At 39.0% G+C, this 24,828-nt stretch overlaps 1 protein-coding gene across 2 annotated transcripts in view; it reads left to right on the top strand.

Moving 5' to 3' along the window:
- Positions 1–21,279, top strand: part of LOC114648837 (glutaminase kidney isoform, mitochondrial-like) — a 67,149-nt gene extending 45,870 nt beyond the window's left edge. For both annotated transcript variants that reach the window (XM_028798109.2, XM_051924073.1), the window contains exons 10-17: positions 576–642; positions 1,496–1,546; positions 7,586–7,717; positions 14,173–14,265; positions 16,226–16,287; positions 16,375–16,451; positions 16,536–16,599; positions 19,418–21,279. In XM_028798109.2, the coding sequence (XP_028653942.1) occupies positions 576–642; positions 1,496–1,546; positions 7,586–7,717; positions 14,173–14,265; positions 16,226–16,287; positions 16,375–16,451; positions 16,536–16,599; positions 19,418–19,571 (700 nt within the window). In that variant the 3' untranslated portion in view covers positions 19,572–21,279. The remainder of the gene's footprint in view (positions 1–575; positions 643–1,495; positions 1,547–7,585; positions 7,718–14,172; positions 14,266–16,225; positions 16,288–16,374; positions 16,452–16,535; positions 16,600–19,417) is intronic.
- Positions 21,280–24,828: the final 3,549 nt, after the last annotated feature.

The following is a 24,828-nucleotide window of genomic DNA, read 5'->3' on the forward strand; positions in this document are numbered from 1 at the left end:
ACTCCTTAATAATATTTACAGTTGTTATCACAGGAACATCAAGCTGGTTGAAGATGGTCTTACAGTCTTTGCCTTTAACATGCTTATCTATAATTTTCATTCTGATTTCTTCAGACATCTCTTTCCTTTGCTTTCTCTGGTCTGTGTTCAGTGTGGGACACACAATGATACCAAACAGCAGGGTGACTACTCTTCTCCATTTAAACAGGATGAAGGACTCATTGCATGACTGGAGACATGTGAAATACTAATTCAAGAAAACAGCTAGTTTGAAAAATCACTTCTATTATTTTACAATTATTGTGTCCAGACCATTTTTAGAATATCTTTGTAGAATAAGCAATACTTATCTCTTTTCACACTTGCTTTGATTTACTCGATGAAATATTAAAGGCATACAGGTATACATGGGGTATATGGGGCAACTTCTTTTCATGTAATTAGTTTTCAGGAGACATACAGCACTTTTTAAATGAACTGTAAGGATACCAACAAATTTGTCCATATCTGTACATTAGACTTTTATGCAATGATTCAGTATATTTTCAAAGTTTGACATTTACTGTAAATTTCAGATTTCAGTCAGAGAAGGAAACAGGGGATCGAAATTTTGCAATTGGATATTACCTGAAAGAAAAAAAGGTATGTTTTCATCTGTGGCATTACTCTCACCTGAAATATGTTAAATTGAACAGTTCCTTCAGAAGAGATTTTTACTTTTCTCAGATTACTGGAAACAATTGCTTATGTCTGAAATCTTTGCCTGTTTGTAGGCATTATTCCTGTAAAAATTCCCTTATTGCTATGGTATTTATTTAGTTCTAACAATAATGGTTTTGCAAGTGCTTCTCCTGTACCTCACATAATAATATGCTTTATTTGGCAAGATAACATACATAAGCTACTGCTGGTAAAAACCTTTTCTTGTGCCATAATCTGTTTTTCTTGTGCCTTAAACATACATTTTCTCTGAAGGTAGACACAATGCTGATACCTTGATGAACATGTCAAGATAGACTAATAATTGCAGGTTAAATGAACAGTATTTTTTATTGAAAACAGGAATATTATATCATATTTTTCTTTGGCCAATGCAACAACAAATTGTTTTCATAACAAGGGTTATTCAGATGAGCAATGCCAGTGTATAGTGCAATAAAAAACTAAGACATGAATATATGCAATCTTATCCTGTAATGGTGACCTCTACAATTTGCTCTCACACTAAACTTTGGTAAGTCCTGCTTTCTGTTTTTGGCCCAGGGCTTTGGTCTGCTGCAGATCCCCCCTTTGTCTTTTCTATATTTCTCTTAGGGAAAGGTCAGCCCAGTAACTGAGGGGGCTTTTTTTGGATATTGTCATTAACATTCGAGTAGAAAGTCCTTTATTGGTTTGATGTTTCATTAAGCTTTACATGTCTTGGAGTGGACATTTTTTTCCTGTAATGTCCATTTCCTTTGTCATTTGTACTGCTATTTTGCCTGTATTTTTTCAGTGTTTTCCAAGTGGAGCAGATATGATCAGTGCCCTAGACTTCTATTTCCAGGTAAGCCTGTTAAATTTTTTTGACATCCCAGTTGCACAATAGAATTGTGATCTCTCATGGCAGTAGCAAACAAATGCAAGAAGTTGTACAGCTTTCAAGGTGTCTGTTGTCTCAACTAATTGTTAAATGTTTCCCCTTATTATTAATTTTTACTGTCATTTGAAATTTAATGTTGTTTGCCATCTAACTATTACAGCAGCCTATCATGTCTTCCTAGAGTAGGATGTGTCTAATGTTGTTGGCTTCTCTCCGTACGTATGTCAACAAATAGTCAATAATACTGGGTGAATGAGAGTTTAGCCAGTTGTATGAACCTTTTTAGATTTGGAAAATGCACCACTTCAAATAAAGCAGGCAAAGATTTGTCTGTCACCGTACTGTGTTTTGTTATTGCTATTTTTTTGCTAGCTAATTTTTATTGTTTATGGCAGAAAAAGTCTACTGTGTTATCTTTGTATGTGGTGTTCTAGTGACTTATTAATTTAAAGGTTTCAGGTTTACATTTACAAGTGAACATTATGGGCGGGGTTCATCATTGATTACCATGCACAAGATCCATATTTTATGTACTGTTTGTTATATTTCAATTGCTTTATTTCTCTTTTCTGAGTGTGGTCCTGTACTCCATTTGGATGGTTCAATGAGATATACAGTATGGGGTTAGTTATGGATTCCTCCTAAAAAACACATCTCACATGTTTTTTCACATATTTTAATAGTTTCATGTTTACTACTGTGTTTAACCTTATCAATAAGCCACCCATTCATTTTCAGGTTTGTAATCATGGTATAATGCAGAGTCACAACTCTGTTATTGCCTTTAGCAACAAGAACAGATGGTGGATAGCATGATTAGATAGATACTGTACATGAAACAGATTGCTATATCCTCCTTCAGTTAATAAGTAAAAAATGTATATTAATGACTAAAGCTACATGTCCCACACAGTTTTTTTTCTTCTTCATTTCAGTTGTGCATTTGTGCCTTCATTATCTTGTAATTTCAAATGCAGAAAACAGGTAGACACAACTACAGGCTGAAAACCCTTGGTTTAAGTCAACATACATAAAACACCAAAGTTATAAAAACATACATAGATAACATTAAATAGAAACAACAGTAGTGAAAAGTGGAAGACAGTGTACTATGTACATAGAGGATAAAGTAAACGAAGAAAATTAAATAGAGAACAGCTTGTTGTTAAGTATGGATTTGAATTGTGAAAAGTAAATTTAAGGTGAGAACTACATTATGGTTATGGCACAAAGTTCAAACAGCATTCCCCAAGTGTTGTACAATATAAATTTAGAGCAATAAAAAAGTGGCATCAAAAACTAGAATTGTTACATATGTACTGTATATAGATAAGTAAAATATACAGTCATGTAAAAAAGAAAGTAAACCCTCTTACATTTCTATAGTTTTGCATATCAGGACATAGTAAAAAAAAGCTGGTCCTTACCAGGTTCTAAAATTATTTAAATCAAACCTCAGGTATAAAACAACACATGACAGATTCCGCCGTGTCATTATTTATTGCACAAAAGTGCTGCCAAAATGGAGAAGCCTTTTGTGAAAAAGTAAGTACACCTTTTGATTCAATAACAATAACTTGAAGTAATTGTTTTCTGTATGAATTTATCAGTCTCTCACATCTTTGTGGAGGAATTTTGGCCCACTCTTCTTTACAACTTTGCTTCTGTTCATTGAGGTTTGCAGGCATTCTTTTATGTATTTGTGCAGTTCAATCTATTTCAGGTGTGGACTTTGGACTGGGCCATTGTAACACCTTGATTCTTTTCTTTTTCAGCTATTCTGTTGTAGATTTGCTGGTGTGCTTGGGATCATTGTCCTGTTCCATGACCCAATTTCGGCTAAGCTTTAGCTGTTGGACAAATGGCTTCACATTTGACTCTAGAATAATTTGGTGTACAGAGGAGTTCATGGTGGGCGGCACGGTGGCGCAGTGGGTAGCGCTGCTGCCTCGCAGTTGGGAAACCTGGGGACCCGGGTTCGCTTCCTGGGTCCTCCTTGCGTGGAGTTTGCATGTTCTCCCCGTGTCTGCGTGGGTTTCCTCCAGGCACTCCGGTTTCCTCCCACAGTCCAAAGACATGCAGGTTAGGTGGATTGGCGATTCTAAATTGGCCCTAGTGTGTGCTTGGTGTGTGGGTGTGTTTGTGTGTGTCCTGCGGTGCATTGGCACCCTGCCCGGGATTGGTTCCTGCCTTGTGTCCTGTGTTGGCTGGGATTGGCTCCAGCAGACCCCCGTGACCCTGTGTTCAGATTCAGCGGGTTGGAAAATGGATGGATGGATGGAGGAGTTTATGGTCAATTCCATGACTGCCTAGGTTTTGTGGCTGCAAAACAAGCCCAAATCATCACTCCTTCATCACCGTGCTTGACAGCTGGTATGACGTGTTTGTGCTGGTATGCTGTGTTTGGTTTTTGTCAAATTTGTGTCTTGTCTATCCAAAGGACATTGTTTCAGAAGTCTTGTGGTTTTTTCATATGTAACTTTGCAAACCTAAGCCATGATGCCATGTTGTTCTTAGAGGGAAGAGGCTTTCTTCTGGAAACCCTTTCAAAAAAGCTATACTTGTTTAGTATATTTCTAATTATACTGTCATGAACTTTAACATTTACCATGTTAAGTCTGAGATGTAGCTCTTGAGGTTTTTTGCAGTTTCTCTGAACATTGCACAGTCTGACCTTGGGGTTCATTTGCCTGGGTGTCCACTCCTAGGAAAATTGGCAACTGTCTTGAATGTTTTACTCTTGTGAATAATCTTTCTCACTGCAGAATGATGGACTTCAATTTGTTTGGAAATGGCTTTATAACCCTTCCCAGATTGATGGGCAGCAACAATTGCTTGTCTGAGATCATTGCTGGTGTCTTTCCTCCTTGGCGTTGTGTTAACACACACCTGAATACTCCAGACCAGCAAACTGCCAAACGTTCTGCTTATATAGAGGTGGTCACACTTGCTGATGATCAGTTAATCAAGTGCATTTGATTAGCAGCACCTGGTTGCTACTTACCCTCTTAATTCCCATAGAAGCAGCAAGGGTGTACTTAATTTTTTACGCACTGCATTTTGGCTTAGTTTTTGTTAAATGAATAATGACACAGTGTAACATGTCATGTCTGAGGTTGTATTTACCTAATATTAAGACCTGCTAAGGACCAGGGGCCACGTTTAAACGGTGCATACACACAAAAATGTTGCGTAAGCCCGTTTCCACACTTGCATTGCGATGTATAAAACCCAAACTTGGTGTAAAGCCACGCACATTTTCATGCCATCTAAATCCTTGGCGTACGCAAGTTCTCCTCTCAGTTTTGGAAACTGGCAGCACCCAGCGTCAAAGCAGTGTTTTTGTTCCAGTGTGGTTTCCCTTTCTTTTTTAGATCCACATCCCTGACGCGGCTTTGTCAAATAAACTGAAATTAACCGCATATTGTTTATTAGTTTAAGGCATCTGATTGTAATTAACCTGTAACAATATAATGGTCCACGGAATGGCCAAACTATTCCAAATACCATAGCTGCTTTAGCGTTGTAACTCTCAAGTATTTATCACACTGTATCTGAGTGTGGAATCACAGCTCTCAAGCAGCTGATCGGAAAGAGAATTATCTGTATACAGCATCAAGCACACGCTGCCTCAGCCATGCGCACAGTCTATTGAACTGTTCCCATACGACAAAGCCTTTCCTGTAGGGACCTTGCAGTTTATAAACAGTTTCATCCCAAGAGCTCTAAACACACTCAATCAGTCCATCAAGTGCTCCTTGTAGAACTGTTTGTACCTATAAGTAAAATTACCTCACTGTAAACTTGCGATACAGTTATAATATTGCACACCCTGAGCCACTTTATAAAGCGCGTATTTACATATGATGACGAAATCACTTTTAAGATGAAATGCAGCAAAATATGTTTTTTACATTATACAGATAAAATGTTAACATCATTTAAATAATCTATATTGTTAATAATTAAACATGTGAGGACACGGTGGACAGCAGTAGCGACAAGATGGCGCTCCGTTCAGGGATTGTTTCTGCCTCGCGATGTATTCTTGCTGGTACTGGCGTGACACTGGATGGATAGATGGATAGTATAATTAAACATGTACTATGAAGATATTTCAATGTTCCTTAAAAGTTTGAAGAATCTGCGTTCTAAGCTTACAGATGGCTTGACATCTATTACAGAGCTGATTGTGTGGCGATTGAGTACTTGAATTGGGGGTTAGTACGTTTGAAAGAGACAGTACTGCTGCAATAAATTATTTCTTCGAAGGTAGCGCATGGCGCAGCAAGCATCTTGCGGGAGGCAGGAGCAATCTCTGGATGGGGCGTTAGCTCGTCACTATCACTGTGCCACCGTATTTCCATGTTTAATACATGCTTTAATCCCTATCATCATGAAAATGATATCAAGTATACATCTCAGTATTTAATTTATTCAAAGAGCTGTAATATCATGAATGTAATGGATTCCGTGTCCTGTCGGAGGAAGAGAAAGCTCGTTTAAGAAGCACGTAGTGATTCACACACATAGAGCACATAGAAGAACACATACAAAACAAAGCATTTAACAGGCTACTTTAGTTACGATGGTATTTGAGAAACGAGTAAATTAAACATTTTTAAGATGAAGTTTATGATGTTGTACTTTAATGATAAAATAAAGTATGTGATTAAAGTGGACATTTCAAGCTTTTTTGCCACTGTGTGCCTATTTTTTGTCTTTTCTCTGTACCCTAATAAGCTTCCATATGACTCTCAGATGGTGGGCTATAACTTGCCTTTTCACGGCGACTTTGACATCTGACAATTTCTTTTTTATTTCAGGCACTGTGCGACTTTGTGAACTTGAACTTTTGAGTTTCTCAGACACTCTATGTCACTCAATCAACTTCCTTTTGTTGTTTATACCACTGTTTAAACGAAATAGTATGTTTTTTTCCTTGCCTCCACTTGGTATTCGCTGAAATTCTACAATTTTCCCCCATGCTTTTGCCATTGTCTTTTCACAGAGCGCTGAGCTTAAGGGCTATTTATATTGATTTGCATATTCAAAGAGGCATAATTCTGGGAGGAGTTGGGGAGTGGCAGCAGACGCGTGCACGTGCGTTACTTTTCACTCTGACCGGGATTTATGTAGCAGAAGAACATGGAAGTTGGTGTACGCATAGATTCATGCATCTGGATTTTTTTGTGTGTATGCACATTTACGCTTTTGTCTGTATGCCAAGTTTTAGTGTGAATTCTACGTATGGCGTTATGCATGAGGCCCCAGATGATTTTTTTCTTATGTACTGATATGTAAAACCATATAATTGAAAGAGGATGTACTTTCTTTTTCACATGACTATATAAATATTTGGGGAGCAAATTTATATAGACATATGCAAAGGGATATACACTCATAAGACAACAAACAGCACAAAACATAAAATTACATTAGCTTAGTTTATCTTTTTCTCTTCTAAAGAATAAGGAACATAATTTAGACATTTGGATCTTCAATTCATGTGGTTAAAATGGATAAGTTCTTCAGCTACTTCTGTTTCCTGCACCATGATGTTCGTTAGCTTGCCACTAGTCTGCATTGACTTATCTACCCCCACACAGTGTTCTAAACTACCATTAGCCATATACATTCTACAAACAACAAATAAGAGAAGCACATCAAAAAATGCAATTTTTGCTTCACTTCAGTTATAACTTGCTGTCTGTGAAAGCTTTAACCATCACAAAACTATCTGGGCTCACATTTTAAAGCTCAATTTTGTAAAATGCAATTAAAAACATCTATTTCATGTATTCTACGAATTGCATTCTATTATCATTGTTATACTTGAATATGATGCACTTTTACAAAAATATTTAATAAACATAATGTGATAACTAATTTAGCAACTAAACAAAAATTTAAAATGCTCCAACATTTAAAGCAGTTAACAAAGCCCCAAACATACCTGAATGTTGTGCCTCGTGTACATTTTCTAACTGATTTATCTTTCAGGTGGGCCTTCCTGCAAAGTCAGGGGTTTCTGGAGCAGTGCTGCTGATTGTACCCAATGTTATGGGCATTATGTGTTGGTCACCCCCTTTGGACAAGGCAGGGAACAGTGTACGAGGCATTCACTTCTGCCAGGCATGTGTGTTTTATTATGTATAAAATATTTAATCTTGTATATTGTTTGATGGATGCTGACTTTGGTAACAACCTAGAAAGGCTGATAATGAGTGAAATGAATATTTTACCCTTTCAGAGTACACAAATTGATTGGGAGGACTATATACTCTGTAGGTTGATAAGCCGTAGTTTGGATCAAGCACAGTTTTCTTTATTAATTGCAAGAAAGACCTTTAGACACTGGCTTTCTTATTAAGCGATTGTGTACTTTTAGCATACCCTTGTTTAGAATATAAACATTTGACTTATTACTTACTGTTTTGACTGTATTTTATGAGAGCATCCTTCCATGCACATATTTACACTTTTGACTTTGAATGTAATAAGTAACATATAACATTTTATACAGATATAAAACACTTGCAGTGCCCCCCTCCTATATAGCCCACGTCAGTAGTACCAGTAGACAGCTATCCACACTGAAACATTGAATAGAATTTCCCTTCTAATCTCAGAATATTTTGAGAATTAACAGCCCACATCCTAGGTCTTTTTGTCCCATCAGGTAGTGTTGTTTAGGTAGCTGACATGCTCAAGAGAATTCAACTGCAGGTCAGCTCCATTAGTTTTGGAAAGTTTTACTTCAACACTCCATATACTTTTAATTTTGATAATCCAACCATCCATTTTCTTAACCTGCTTATCCAGGGTAGGATCATGAAGCAGCTGGAGCCGGTCCCAGCCTAATTGGGCATAAGGCAGGAACAACATCTGGATAGGGTGCCAGTCCATGAAGGTTGCACACACACTTTGATCAGTATAGCAATGCTGTATGCAAAAACTCACAAAAGCACGAGAAGAACATGGAAACTCCACGCAAAAAGAACCCAGGACATTAATCCAGGTCTCCTTATTGTAAGGCAGTAGTGTTATCACTTTGTCATTGTGTTGCCCCAATTTTAATAAACTTATCTGAAGAGAGTATTGCTGCACAGCACCATGTTTTCAGTCTAGACAGTCAAGCCGACTGCAACTTCATAGCAAAACGACAACATCATCACAACATCAATGCTGAATGGGAAACAAAGGCCGTTTAACATTTGTCAATCCTTTACAATACACAGAGGACTCCAGTATCTGCAGAAAATTACTTATAGTATAAAAAAAACATGCATACTACACATTAATTCTGCCACTGTACCCAGCAGAGAGCCTGAGCTTTAGGTTCATTGTTGGGAAATGCACTTTGAAAAAGTAGTTCTTACAGTTCTTCATCTGATCACCAAACCTAATTACCAACTTCTTTTTTCAGCTGCTTCCATTAGGAGTTACCACAGCGGATCATCTTTTTCCGTATCTTCCTGTCCTCTGCATCTTGATCTGTTACACCCATCACCTTCATGTCCTCCCTCACCACATCCATAAACCTTCTCTTAGGCCTTCCTCTTTTCCTCTTGCCTGGCAGCTCTATCCTTAACATCCTTTTCGCAATATACCCAGCATCTCTTCTTTGCACATGTCCAAACCAACGCAATCTCGCTTCTTTGACTTTGTCTCTCAACCATTCAACCTGAGCTGACCTTCTAATGTACTCATTTCTAATCCTATCCATCCTCGTCACACCCAATGCAAATCTTAGCATCTTTAACTCTGCCACCTCCAGCTCTGTCTCCTGTTTTCTGGTCAGTGCCACCGTCTCCAACCCATATAACATAGCTGATCTCACTACCGTCCTGCAAACCTTCCCATTCACTCTTGCTGATAACTGTCACAAATTATTCCTGACACTCTTCTCCACCCATTCCATCCTGCCTGCACTCTTTTTCACCCCTCTTCCGCAATCCCTGTTACTCTGTACTGTTGATCTCAAGTATTTAAACTCATCCAACTTCGCCAACTCTACTCTCTGCATCCTCACCATTCCACTGACTTCCCACTCATTTACACAAATGTATGATGTCTTGTTTCTGCTGACCTTCATTCATCTCCTCTTTAGAGCACATCTCCACCTTTCCAGGGTCTCCTCAACCTGCTCCCTACTCTTGCTACAGATCACAATGTCATCAGCAATCATCATAGTCCACAGGGACTCCTGTCTATTCTCACCTTTCAACCTGTCCATCACCATTGCAAATAAGAAAGGGCTCAGAGACGATCTTTGATGTAATCCCACCTCCACATTGAATGCATCCGTCACTCCTACCGCAGCCCTCACCTCAGTCACATTTCCAACTCTTACGTACTTCTCTGTCACTCCTGACTTCCTCATACAATACCACAACTCCTCTTGAGTCACCCTGTCATATGCTTTCTCCAGGTCTAGAAAGACACAATGCATCTCCTTCTCGCCTTTTCTATACTTCTCCATCAATACCCTAAGAGCAAACATCGCATCTGTGGTGCTCTTTCCTGGCATGAAACCATACTGCTCCTCGCTAATCATCACCTCCCTTTTCAACCTAGCTTCCACTAATCTTTCCCATAACTTCATTCTGTGGCTCATCAATTTTATCCCCCTGTAGATACTACAGCTCTGCACATCCCCCTTATTCTTAAAAATCGGTACCAGTACACTTCTTCTCCACTCTTCAGGCATCCTCTCACTTTCCAAGATTCCATTAAACAATCTGGTTAAAAACTCCACTGCCATCTCCTAAATACCGCCATGCCTCCACAGATATGTCATCTGGACCAACGGCCTTTCTATTCTTCATCTTATTTATAGCTGTCCTTACTTCCTCCTTGCTAATCCGTTGCACTTCCTGATTCACTATCTCCACATCATCCAACCTTCTCTCTCTCTCATTCTCTTCATTCATCAACCTCTCAAAGTATTCCTTCCATCTGCTCAACACACTCTCTTTGCTTGTGAGAATGTTTCTATCTTTATCCTTTATCACCCTGACCTGCTGCACATCTTTCCCAGCTCATTCCCTCTGTCTAGCCAACCGGTACAGGTCCTTTTCTCCCTCCTTAGTGTCCAGCCTCTCATACAACTCATCATACGCCTTTTCTTTAGCCTTCGCCACCTCTCTTCACCTTACGCCTTATCTCCTTGTACTCTTGTCTACTGTCTGCATCTCTCTTACTATCCCACTTCTTCTTTGCCATCCTCTTCCTCTGTATACTCTCTTGTACTTCCCCATTCCACCACAAGTTTTCTCTTTCCTCTGTCCAGGTGTCACAAAAAGCACCCTTCTTGCTGTCACCCATACTACTTATGCTGTAGTTGCCCAGTTGTCTGGTAACTCTTCACTGCCACCCAGTGCCTGTCTTATCTTTTCCCTAAACTCAACCTTGCAGTCTTCCTTTTTCAACTTCCATCAGTTGACCATTAGCTCTGCCTTCTCCCTCCTCCCCTTCTTGATCTCCAATGTCATCCTACAGACTACCATCCTATGTTGCCTAACTACACTTTCCCCTGCCATCATTTTGCAGTCTTGAATTTCCTTCAGATTGACTTATCTGCACAGGATATGGTCTACCTGTGTGCATCTTCCACCACTCTTGTACGTCACCGTTTTCCTCCCTCTTCTTAAAATACGTATTCACTATCATCTGACCTTCTTCATTACACTCCTTGACACCATACCTACCCATTACCTCCTTGTCTCCTCTGTTCCCTTCACCAACATGTCCATTGAAATCCACTCCAATCACCACTTTCTGTCCGTTGGTTACTCTGTCCATCACTTCATCCAACTCACTCCAGAAATATTCTTTCTCATCCATCGCACACCCAACATGCTGGGAATATGCACTAACAACATTCATCATTACACCTGTAATTTCCAGCTTCATAATCATTACTCTGTCTGACACTCTTTTCACCTCCAAAACACTCTTGACATACTGTTTGTTTAGAATAACCCCTACCCCATTTCTCCTCCTATCCACCGCATGATAAAACAATTTGAATCCACCTAGCCTTACTCCCCTTCCATTTAGTCTCTTGCATGCACAATATATCAAGCTTCCTTCTCTCCAGCATATCGGCTAACTCTCTCCCCTTACCAGTCATACAGCCAACATTCAAAGTTTCTACCGTCAGTTCCACTCTCTTTACCTTCCTCCTCTTCTTCCTCCGGACACGTCCCCCCCCCCTCTTCTTCTCCTTCAGCCAACAGTAGCCCAATTTCCACCCTCACCCTGTTGGCTAACAGTACTGGTGGCAGGCCATTTTTAACATGGACCTCAACCGATCCGGTATGAAAATTTGTATTGTTGTCCATATATTGATCAGGCAAAATTTTACACCGGATGCCCTTCCTGACATGAAGAAACACACTGGTTTGTGCATCCCTTGTGGCTGGATTACCAAATCAAATTACCAACATAATTAATAATTTTATACTAAGCCTGTAGTAGTAGCTCTTATTAGAATTTTAAGATAAAAGTTTTTTTGCTTTTCTCCTGGCAAAGCTCAAGAAAAACTTTCTCAGAGACTTATAATATTAAAAACAAAAACCAACAATATATAATAAGGAGGAAGAGCAAGCAATATAACAGAATTTCAATACATGGTGTTTTTTACTGTATATTTGACAATAAATGTGTTGTATCTTGTAATAATAGATTACATTATGTATTTCAGATGAAATAATGATATTTAATAAAGCAGGTAACGTTTATGTGCAAAGCTTACTTAATATACAGATCAGAGTAACTTGCTGTGTATTGATTTAACTTCTTTGCTGCCTCAGTTGCACAAGAATAGAATTTCCAGCTGGGGTCCGGTAGTAGGTATACAGTAAATAGCTAATTAAACTGGCCATTACAGAAAAAAATGTTCAAAAGTAAAAATATGTTCAAGTTTTTGACTATTAAATATTTATTGAGCGCAGGTAACATTTCTGTATATGCACCAACTCCATATAATAACTTTAATATATGGCATATATAAAATAAGGAACTCATTGCATTATTTTGTGTATAAAACTGCTACTGTTCTATATAATCAGACAATAATTAAATGATAATGTTCTTCCTGATAAAGGTTTGCAAAAAGGTATTTGTTTACAGCTAACAGTGTTAATGCTGACTCACTACATGCCAGTTTATTTGGAGAGAGTGGAAACAGTAACAGGAAGTCCTAGTCAGGAGTCATCTCTTTCCTGCGGCTTCAACAACCCCTTCAAATGTCACATTTCCAGGAAATCGGAACACAACAATAATATAAAGAGCTATATCTGAATAAGATTTCTGGTTTATATTTTACTTGTTTTGGCTCCAGACTTTTTTGTTTCAGTTTTTAGCTGAAACAAAGTCTTCTCGATTTTGAATAAAAAAAATAGTAATCACATTGAATTTTTTCTTGGCATGGAATAAACCTTCTGTTTTTCCAATATTTCATTATGTCATGTGTAATGGTATAATCATTTAATGTTAAAAATATAGGGTTAATTCAATATGTAGACATTTTAGAGTTCTGCTAATTGAAAACAGTAAAATATGTTATTTCTACAGTTTCAGTACTTAATCCACAGACATGCTTCAGTCTGCAAAGAATATCAGAAACAACAACCAAAGCATCTGAAAAGACTGTGCTTATATGAAAGTGAATTTCTTTAATCCGTTAAGACATTAACGTGATAGTGGTGCTTTGTACAGTAATAATTACTTGAAACATTACTGTATGTGAATATAAATGGGCAATTGATTTTGTAAAAAGTACTATAAACAGGTAGCCTAAAGAATAAAATGATAGTGGCACTTCTATAAAATATTGATGATTAGTGATTATCAGACTTCACCTTGTGTGTTTTTGTGCGTAACACAGCGTAACAAAATTTTTTCAAACGCGCTTAAATCATTTCTGGTTTGTGGGGACCAGAGCTTAATCCTGCAGAATTTCGGATACAGCAGAAAACCGCCCGGAGCAGGCCCCAGTCCATTGCAGGGTCTATTCATTCCCATACCCACATTTATACTCACACAGTCCTACTGTGGAGCTGCCAGTTAGACTATTGTGCATGTGTTGGGAGAGGTCCAGAGGAAAACTCATGCAGATTCAGGGAGAACATGCAGACTTGGACACAGACATAGCCAAGCATAGGATTCAAACCTTACTCTGTTATTGTTCATTTGAATGGTAAATTAGCTGTTCCATATGTTATTAAAAGAGTATTCTTAAATCTATTAAAGAATGTTTCAAGAGATATTGTACTTACACACCACTTTTAAATCTATCCAAAAAATGTGCTGTATGATGATATACAAATAGATGGTGTTAATGGGAATTTGAATCTCATACTCTTTAAAATTTTTATACTATTTCTATATTTATATATGACTATTTTGATAATTTCTATATTATATTATAATATATTCTATATTATATTATATATATCTGTGTCATCACCTTTTGTGGAAAATTATTTATGCTGTTCATTTAATGTAAATAATCAGATAGCTTTAACTTTTTGGTACTCTTTACAGCTCAGTATTTACTTTTTTTCAATTTTGTCTCCTAGGAGCTAGTGTCTTTGTTCAACTTTCACAATTATGACAATCTGAGGCACTTTGCTAAGAAACTGGACCCACGAAGGGAGCCTGGTGATATTCGGGTCAGTGTAAAAAAAAGATATTCTCTGTTTATAATGTGATGGATAATTGCACCCTGAAAATACATTTTAGCAGTTAAGTCTTAGGTTCTCCCATTATATTTCACTGGTTGGAAAAATCCTCTCATACAAGATATAATACTAAAAAGAGAGTCAATTGATGGCATCAGCAGTCAACTCTATAGTTAAAACACAAGGATAGTCCACTCACTGTCTGGGTATGTTGCTTCTGCTGCATTGCTGGTACAAAATGGAAGGCTGTGTGTCTGCAATTTGCTTCTGTGTCCAAAGCTCAAATCCTTGTTTTATCTTAACTTGCTTTCGTTGTACAATAAACATTTGTGTCTTTTTCAAATATTCCTTCCTGTCATGTGTGATGATATAATTTTAAAATGATACTGAATATAGTGCTTACTCAGTATGCAAACATTTCTTACAATAGGGCTGTTAGGGTTCTTACAATAGAAGAATCAGTCAATAACAGTAGATAGATAGATAGATAGATAGATAGATAGATAGATAGATAGATAGATAGATAGATAGATAGATAGATAGATAGATAGATAGATAGATAGATAGATAGATAGATAGATAGATAGATAGATAGATACTTTATTAATCCCAAGGGGACATTCACATACTCCAGCAGCAGCATACTGATACAAAAAATATTAAATTAAAGAGTAATAAAAATGCAGGTATAACAGACAATAACTTTGAATAATGTTAACGTTTACCCCCCCCACCCCCCCCCCCCCCCCCCCCCCCCCCCCCGGGTGGAATTGAAGAGTCGCATAGTTTGGGGGAGGAACGATCTCCTCAAACTGTCAGTGGAGCAGGACAGTGACAGCAGTCTGTCGCTGAAGCTGCTCTTCTGTCTGGAGATGACACTGTTTAGTGGATGCATTGGATTCTCCATAATTGATAGGAGCCTTTGGAGCGCCCATCGCTCTGCCACGGAATGTCAAACTGTCCAGCTCCGTGCCTACAATAGAGCCTGCTTTCCTCACCAGTTTGTCTAGGCGTGAGGCATCTCCCCAGCACACGAGCTCCCTCCCCAGCACACCACGGCGTAGAAGAGGGCACTCGCCACAACCGTCTGATAGAACATCTGCAGCATGTTATTGCAGATGTTGAAGGACGCCAGTCTTCTAAGGAAGTATAGTCGGCTCTGTCCTCTCTTGCACAGAGAATCAGTATTGGTAGTCCAGTCCAATTTATCATCCAGCTGCACTCCCAGGTATTTATAGGTTTGCACCTTCTGCACACAGTCACCTCTGATGATCACGCGCACCATTTAACAAAGTCCTTGATGAGGTTCCTATACTCCTCCTCCTGCCCACTCCTGATGCAGCCCATGATAGCAGTGTCGTCAGCGAACTTTTGCACATGGCGGGACTCCGAGTTGTATTGGAAGTCCGATGTATATAGGCTGAACAGGACCGGAGAAAGTACAATCCCCTGCGGCGCTCCTGTGTTGCTGACCACAATGTCAGACCTGCAGTTCCCGAGACGCACATACTGAGGTCTGTTTGTAAGATAGTCCACGATCCATGCCACCAGGTATGAATCTACTCCCATCTCTGTCAGCTTGTCCCTAAGGAGCAGAGGTTGGATGGTGTTGAAGGTGCTAGAGAAGTCCAGAAACATAATTCTTACAGCACCACTGCCTCTGTCCAAGTGGGAGAGGGATCGGTGTAGCATACAGATGATGGCATCCTCCGCTCCCACCTTCTCCTGGTATGCGAACTGCAGAGGGTCAAGGGCGTGGCGTACCTGTGGCCTCAGGTGATGAAGCAGCAGCCGCTTGCAGTACAAGGAACTAGCATTACATTCTTAGTATAGCATTTGCACTGTAAACTTGTTTGTCAACAGAGCCAACTATTTTTGATCCATTTTTGTCTTTTGTTTGCTGAGGCAATCAAATGTCATGCAAGTAATCCAGTTTGCCCTTTTCTTACAGAACAAGTCAGTTGTGAATTTGCTATTTGCAGCATACAGTGGGGATGTTTCAGCCTTGAGGAGGTTTGTATACCTGATATTTCATGCCAGAATTCTCTGCAACATACCTTTTGCTTCTGACTTAATCACTTTATCTTTCATTCCCTACAGGTTTGCCCTGTCTGCAATGGATATGGAGCAGAAGGATTATGACTCTCGTACAGCATTACATGTTGCTGCTTCTGAAGGTTAGTTAAGCTGAGTGCTTGCTATTTATTAAACATGGCTTATTGTTTTATCTAATTTGGATCCCACTGTGGTGTAAATTTTAGGTCACATGGAAGTTGTGAGATTCTTAGTAGATGGCTGCAAGGTGAATCCCTTCACAAAAGATAGGTATGTGCTTAAAAAGCAACTGTTGCCTCATTCCTTAGATAAAGTAGCAACTGCATGAAAATTTGGAATGGTATATTTCTGCTCATGTTCATGTGGAAAAGGCTGATATCCATAAAAAGAAATGAAAAGGAATGTGTGATAGCCTAAATTAATATTTCAAAAATTGGTCTTAATAGAAAAGGTGTATCCACCTTGATGATGGTACCTATAAATCATTCTAAATTTACAGAATTAAATTAATATTAAAGTATGTATTTTCAATAAGGGCATGCAAAGTACCCCATGGAAATTTTAAAAACTATGGCCAATGTTTCATGATATTTGAAATCGCAACTGGAAATCATTTCACTGGTCGCACTTTTCTAGAATTATTCTGTAGATGCATGCTGCTTTCCTATCAAAGTAAACAGAAGATAGATTTAGTAAGGGGAGAAATGGATATTCTCCAGCTGTGGCATATGTTGATGTAAAGTGTATTGCTGTAGAGTGAGATACAGCATAACAGTGTTTTACTTATTTTGTACTGAGTGGCATATAAAAAAGTATCCATGCATGCAGAAATGTAACTGCACCCTGCTTTTAACAAATGCAAGCATAGTCAGGTGAAGCAGCAAAAAGCCCCAGTGCACATTTTGTTAGTTTCGTTAATTATATTATCTGTGTTTGTGTACTGCAGAGAAATCTTGCTCTATTGATTAAAACACTATAATTCCATTGTAGAGCTATATGTTCATGCAGGCTCCATCAAGGTGACACACAAGGAATTTGTGGAACAAGATCCTGTTGCACAATTTAGAAGTCAGTTAAGAAGTGGTTTACTTCAGTTCTGTAAACAATGCACCAAAACCCATAAACCTTATGTCCATGCTCTAGAGTGTCCATGCTCTAGAGGTTGTTGCCAATGTTGCAAATCGTATGGAAAGATGCCATAAGTAAATGTAGTGGTTATCGTAACAGATGAGTGTGTCATAGAGGTTATGTCAGCATGTACTCCATAGTTTGGGGCTACTTTATTGTGCACCATACAGTATAAGCTCTAAACAGACACATTAAATGTGTTAAAAAAAATTGCCAAAAAATTAATGGCAATTCATATGGTCATAGATTTGTTAAATAATTTTGTTAATGGCAAATTGAAAATTATATACAGAACAGTTATCACAGCTTTTAAACTAATGTTGTGAAACATATTCAAGAGTTTCTACTGTTTGAAAATGAAAGATGCCAGTCTTAGAAATGTTTCATTGGAATTTATAGTGTGTTGTTATAATTTCTGCCTCTTTAAGTGCATATAATGATACTTCAAGAGAAATGTTACCTGTCTTGCCAGCCAAATTACCTTTTCTGATAAGAACATAGCATCCCCTTCACCAAAAGAGGAGATGCCCTGGAGGCAATGGTTAAATTTAAATTCACTGTGTAAAGAAATGCTTCCAGGGGTTGAGAAGCAAGACTTAATCTCCACATTTTACTGACAAAAGAGATGCCAGTCAGTTGCCATCAGTTTATTGAATCTGTCGTGTGACAAAAGACTCAGAGGCCAGGCTTCATTGAGAACAAATTTGGTAGAATGTTATGATGACTGTGTCCGTAAATGAATGCAAGGGCAAGGGTTCTGGCCATCCATCACAAAGCTCTGACAATGGCTCTGAGCATTTCATCCCAGTACGTAACAGCAGTCAGGGTACCATTTTCTAGCACACGTAGGTTTATGTAACCCTCCAAGATCCCTCCCCAGATCATCACTGATCCACCGCCAAACCAGTCATGCTGGATGATGTTGCAGGCTGCATAACGTTCACCATGGCGTCTCCAGACGGTTTCACATCTGTCAGATGTGCTCAGTGTGAACCTGCTCTCATCTGTGAAGCGAACGAGGCACCAATTGTGGTATTCTCTGGTGAATGCTAATTGAGCTATAAGGTGATGGGCTGTGAGCACAGGTCCCACTAGAGGACGTCGGGCCCTCATGCCTCCCTGACGGAGTCTGTTTCTGACACTTTAGTCAGAAGCATGCACACCAGTAGCAAGCTGGAGGTTATTTTGTAGGGCTTTGGCAGTGCTCTTCCTGTTCCTCCTCCTCTACTAATGGCCTGTTTCCTGGTATCTCCTCCGTGCTCTTGAGACTGCACTGGGAGACACAGCAAACCATCTTGCAACGTCACATATATGGATGTTCCATCCTGGAGGAGCTGGACTACCTGTGGAACCTGAATTGGCGGCAGGTAATGCTAGCTGCCAGTAGTGACAAGAACACGAGCAAAACACAAAAATAGAGATGAATTAGTCAGGAAGGATAGGAAGGATTTCAGCTTTTCCTTTTCCCTTAAAGTACATGAAAAACTAAATCATCCAGGAAAAATAATTATCATTAATGATTATCATCATTGCATTTTGTTGTTATCTTTATACAGTGCCTTCAATAATGTACGGGCCCTGAAATGGGGGAGCCATGTATAAAAAGTGTTGTAATTTGTACATAGTGTGACAGAAATGTATGCAAATTCCGTTAAAAGTCTGCAATGTGCACTGTAATCGCATCTGAATTGTTTGATTTGTCCTAAAGGAGACCAATATATTTACTTATCTGGAATCAAATTGTCCTTTGGATGACCAGTGACATTTATAGGCATGCACTGTTAGTCTAATTGCTCAGTATGATTTAATGTGCCCCTGTTTTGTTGCCCTCTAACAGCCTCAAACTTTAAACATTTAAATCTAATTATATTTTGTCACACGTGAAGTTGCCAATTGATCACTAAATTTCTTGTTTTTAACCAAACTCACTTCCCTAACTATATAATTCTTCCCTCATTAGGTGGGGTAATAGCCCTCTAGATGATGCTGTTCAGTTTGGGCATCAAGAGGTAGCAGATTACATGAAGGATTACCAAACACGCTATGCCATGCTTGATCCAGGATCAGAGGTGGAGGACCTTAGTAAATTGGAGACATTGGAGAGCATGGTTTGAATGGGCTAAATTGGGTCATTCAAAGATATCCAGAAATCGTGGGTCGAATCACTGGAACCAAAACTAAGTGCAGAATGTGGCAATTCTGTGTAACAATGAGGAACCCAACAAAGCATACATAACACTCATTGAAAACAAAGTAGTAAACCTGCTGTTTGGATTTTTTTTGTTCCAGTTTTTGTTGTTTTGCCAACCTTATTTATTCTCAACATTCTAACCTGCTTTATACTGTATATTTATATAACCAATATGCACTTAGACTTTCATTGATTTTAGGAGTTGTGATAAATTAAATTCATCTATAGTCTATTAAGACTTCTTACAAATTGTCATAGAGAGCCCATGCCAGACATTTAGAAGGTTAGAATGTGCTGAGTGACAAAGTTTATTTGTTGTCAACAATGTCGTAAAAATGTTGAAGATTCAGCAGACCTGATATTTGTTGGGAGCATGACAGTGTGTATCTGTATTGCTTTGGCTTAGAGTAGAAATTTTGCTACAGTGCAAAGTCCTTCTTTTGTATCTTACTCAGGGAGAAAAGCAAAAGCACAGAAAAATCAAGCAGTTGACTTTTGCAATCCAAAAATATCAAGCATAGGGAAAGCATGTGTGCATAATACTGGAAATCAGCTGGACAGTGCGTTCTTTTCAGGCCTTTATTATTTAAGTCTTCGGCTCTCTTTTCCCCTGATAGTTCTCTGTGGTTTAATGACTTTTCATTTTTAATAACTGCTTTCTTATGACATGAACAATTTGACCAAAACTGATGTCTAGTGAATTGTTAGCCATGTTGTTTTTGTTTCATATTATTTAATATTCCTGTTTTCATGCAAAGTCTCTGTGTCACATTATTAGAATTAAGGTCTTCATGGGCAGAAAGGTTAATAAAAACAAAAATTACATAATTACATATTTGTGCTAGCCACTCATCAACATTAAACTTTCTATTTTGTAACTTTCTTTATGCCAAGATCATTCTAAAATGCCAAGTGCATCTTCGTCTTTCATGTAGTGAAGCGCTTCACTACGACAACATAGTACTGCAAATCAACAATCTACTGTATTGTTGTAAAGTGCCTGGATAGCAGATGAATGTTGTCACCTTATGGCTTTAACGGCTTGAGAGAAGCATGGATGGATTTCTACAGAGATATACATACAGTCACTGCATCCTACCCACAGTATTTGACAGAGATATCATTACAAAAAGCACATACTATAGCTGCAAATGTAGCTGTAAATAAAGTATGATTGAACTTTGTCTTCTGGATTTACCATCATTTTCTGAGTTGGTTCCAAGGGTTTTTTGCGCAAGGATGCATTGATGTTCAAAGTGCACTGAAGTTGTCCTGATATCCTCAGATAATCTTACTTGTGGGACACAGCAGATTCAAATAACAGCCACGGCCATGGCAGATTGTAATATAACAGTAGAACCTTCAGAAGATGAGGTGCACAAACTGCTCAAATAAGTTAAAAATATACAAATATTTATTACTTAATAATTCCGTATTTGCTATTTGAATGAACTCTTGCTACAGTTTTTCCAACTGAATATTTTGCTGCTAAATTACTTCTCTGCTGTCTGTTATACTTGACTTTTTGTTGCCTTAATTAATATCCAAAGCACATGTGAAAAATGCAGTGAGAAAAGAATTTCAAAAACAAGGCTGTTTTTCATTTATTAAATACACCATCACATACAAAATGGGTATTATTTGTGTTATTTGCTTTATTACTTTCTTGTAAAATTCTCTGTGGCAATTAAATTTCCTCCAAATAATAGATGCATCTAATTTCAGCTTCCTTTATTGGTAAGTTCTACATTTTATATACTATGATATACTACTGGCATATGGCAAATTGAATGAGTAAACAACTTGTGACAGGGTTGCCAAATAGATTAAAGAATAAAATAAGAGTGGCAGATTGACTAATATCAGTTGCCCTCATTGAAAATGACTTTTAATCTGCAGACCTGCCATCTGAATATTTGTGGTTGAACTTTATACACAGTATTTGTTTTGCTATCCTTATTTATTCTTAATATTAATTTCTGGATGTTCATAGTGAGAAGTCAAGCAAAATGACACCTTTTATTGGCTAACTAAAAAGATTACAATATGCAAGCTTTTGAGGCAACTCAGGCCCTTTCTTCAGGCAAGATTAACCAATATGCACATAGATTTTCATAGATTTTAGATGTGTGTTTTGAGTTTTAGATTTTGTAGCTACAGGCATGTAAATTCAAACACTGGACTTGAGACGCCAACTTCCTATAGATAAAAGTAGGAATTGTGGTCTTGCACCTGATGCTGCTTGGAAAGCTGACACCATGCAACTTTGAATTGGAATAAGCAGGTTTGAGTATTTTAGATTTACTTTTAGAAAACAACACACACATAGCAGAGTTTGTAGAAACATTTACGACAGTGTTTGCTAAAGCCAAACTTCTGTGTAGCTATGGGAAGCTCAGCTGAGATGACACAGGCAGGGATTATAGAGGGGATGCTACAAAATTCTAATCTACTCACGTAGATTGAGTATGGTGTCCACTTGTTTTATATAAAATTGTTTTCATTAAGCTAAGCTGACTGACCTACTGATTTAAAAGAGGAACATCCTCCTCCTGAAACTTTCTTTAAGAAAATATCTTCCGACATCCCAAAGATGAGCATATTAGATTGATAATTCTAATTTATCGAAATTTGAGAGATTTTTCCCAGGGTTGGACTGATAAATAAGAAAAGCCAGTATGAATCAAAACAGTCCTAAAACTATTAAAAGTGAATGACTGTGAAGGATGATAAATGTGAGTAATCCTAAGCATGCATGCAAGAAATTTGAGCATTGCCAAAGAGCAAGCAGCTGTCAAGTGGGCAAGTGACGAGTACAAAAGAGGCATGAACTTGAACCATCTGTGTGGAATGCAAGATACTGGAGAACAGATGACCCAGTCTGGCCCCAACTAGAAGTAAATAAGTGGTGGACTGTAATGGAATGAGCATGTGGCAGCTTGACTTGATATCGTTTTCCAAGCAGTTTAACAACCATTAGTTCTCCTCTTTTAAACTGCACAGAAGAACAAAAGTTAAAGTGCTTTAGGATGAGCACCAGCTATAGATGTTTGTGACAAAATTAGAAATACATGACATTGGAGAGGAAACAAGAAAAATCACAGACACACACAAAATTTTTCACTTGGCGCCCAAAACCAAAACATCACACATCTTCTAGATAGATAGATACTTTATTAATCCCAAGGGGGAATTCACATACTCCAGCAGCACCTTACTGATACAAAAAACAATATTAAAGATTGATAATAATGCAGGTAAAAACAGACAATAACTCTGTATAATGTTAATGTTTACACCCCCCGGTGGAATTGAAGAGTCGCATAGTTTGGGGGAGGAACGATCTTCTCAGTCTGTCAGTGGAGCAGGACAGTGACAGCAGTCTGTCGCTGAAGCTGCTCTTCTGTCTGGAGATGACACTGTTTAATGGATGCAGTGGATTTTCCATAATTGATAGGAGCCTGCTGAGCGCCCGTCGCTCTGCCACAGATGTCAAACTGTCCAGCTCCATGCCAACAATAGAGCCTGCCTTCCTCACCAGTTTGTCCAGGTGTGAGGCGTCTTTCTTCTTAATGCTGCCTCTCCAGCACACCACTGCGTAGAAGAGGGTGCTCGCCACAACCGTCTGATAGAACATCTGCAGCATCTTATTGCAGATGTTGAAGGACGCCAGCCTTCTAAGGAAGTATAACCGGCTCTGTCCTTTCTTACACAGAGCATCAGTATTGGCAGTCCAGTCTAATTTATCATCCAGATGCAATCCCAGGTATTTATAGGTCTGCACCATCTGCACAGGGTGATGAGTCAGATGACTCATTCAGGGTTGGGAAAGGGCTATGAAAGCTGGGTAGTGGACACAGTTTTGGCCAATAAAAAAGTAGTTAGATAAATAGGGATAGAGGATAGGTAAAACAGAAAAGGACCAGCAAATGATAGAATAACTAGGAAGAAGGTGGCAACTACAGTGCTTGTGGCATTTGCTCTGGCTGATTACACAATAGCAGATACACCTCGTAAGACAGTTTTAAAACCAAGACTGCGATGACAAGAGATGAAAGATGATGAAAAGTTTCTTGTATTGGTGAAGAGGAAATCTGAGACAAACAAACAGTGTTAATAATTAAGTAATTTCCAAGTTCAGTTTTGGGAACTTCTGTGGCAAGGGTTTTTTATTCCAACGAATTTTACAATTTGTGTGTCATTTTTACTGTTGAGTGATCTCATTGTTCAGAGACCTGTCTTTTTTTAAATAATTTTTATATTCTAAGAAATTCTGAATTTTTTTATGTTTTTACAGATTTGTCATTTTTCTTTTAATTCACCTTTTTGTATTGAGTTCACTACATTAATTGTATCCAAATGCTGGTAACACTGAATGCTAAAGGGGAGACTGCTGAGACAAGTGAAAATAGCAGTGAAGTAAATGCTCCATTTCAACATTCTATGCTGTTTGCACCTGCTTATTTTCAGCACACCCCTCCTTTAACCGTCACCTTATCGTGGTGGAGGGGTTTGCGTGTCCCAATGATCCTAGGAGCTCTGTTGTCCGGGGCTTTATGCCCCTGGTAGGGCCACCCAAGGCAAACTGGTCCTAGGTGAGGGATGAGACAAAGAGCGGTTAAACAAACCTCCTATGAAGAAAAACAATTTTGGACGGCGTTTTCCCTTGCCCGGACGCGGGTCACCGGGGCCCCACTCTGGAGCCAGGCCTGGAGGTGGGGCTCGATGGCGAGCGCCTGGTGGCCGGGCCTGCACCCATGGGGCTCGGCCGGGCACAGCCCGAAGAGGCAACGTGGGTCCCCCTTCCCATGGGCTCACCACCTTTGGGAGGGGCCAAGGAGGTCGGGTGCAGTGTGAGTTGGGTGGTGGCCGAAGGCGGGGACCTTGGCGGTCCGATCCTCGGCTACAGAAACTGGCTCTTGGGACGTGGAATGTCACCTCTCTGAAGGGGAAGGAGCCTGAGCTAGTGCGCGAAGTTGAGAGGTTCCGGCTAGATATAGTCGGACTCACCTCGACGCACAGCTTGGACTCTGGAACCAATCTCCTTGAGAGGGGCTGGACTCTCTACCACTCTGGAGTTGCCCCCGGTGAGAGGCGCCGAGCAGGTGTGGGTATACTTATTGCCCCCCAACTTGGAGCCTGTACATTGGGGTTTACCCCGGTGGATGAGAGGGTAGCCT

This window comes from Erpetoichthys calabaricus, chromosome 3 (genome assembly GCF_900747795.2).
Source record: "Erpetoichthys calabaricus chromosome 3, fErpCal1.3, whole genome shotgun sequence".
Lineage (NCBI taxonomy): Eukaryota > Metazoa > Chordata > Cladistia > Polypteriformes > Polypteridae > Erpetoichthys > Erpetoichthys calabaricus.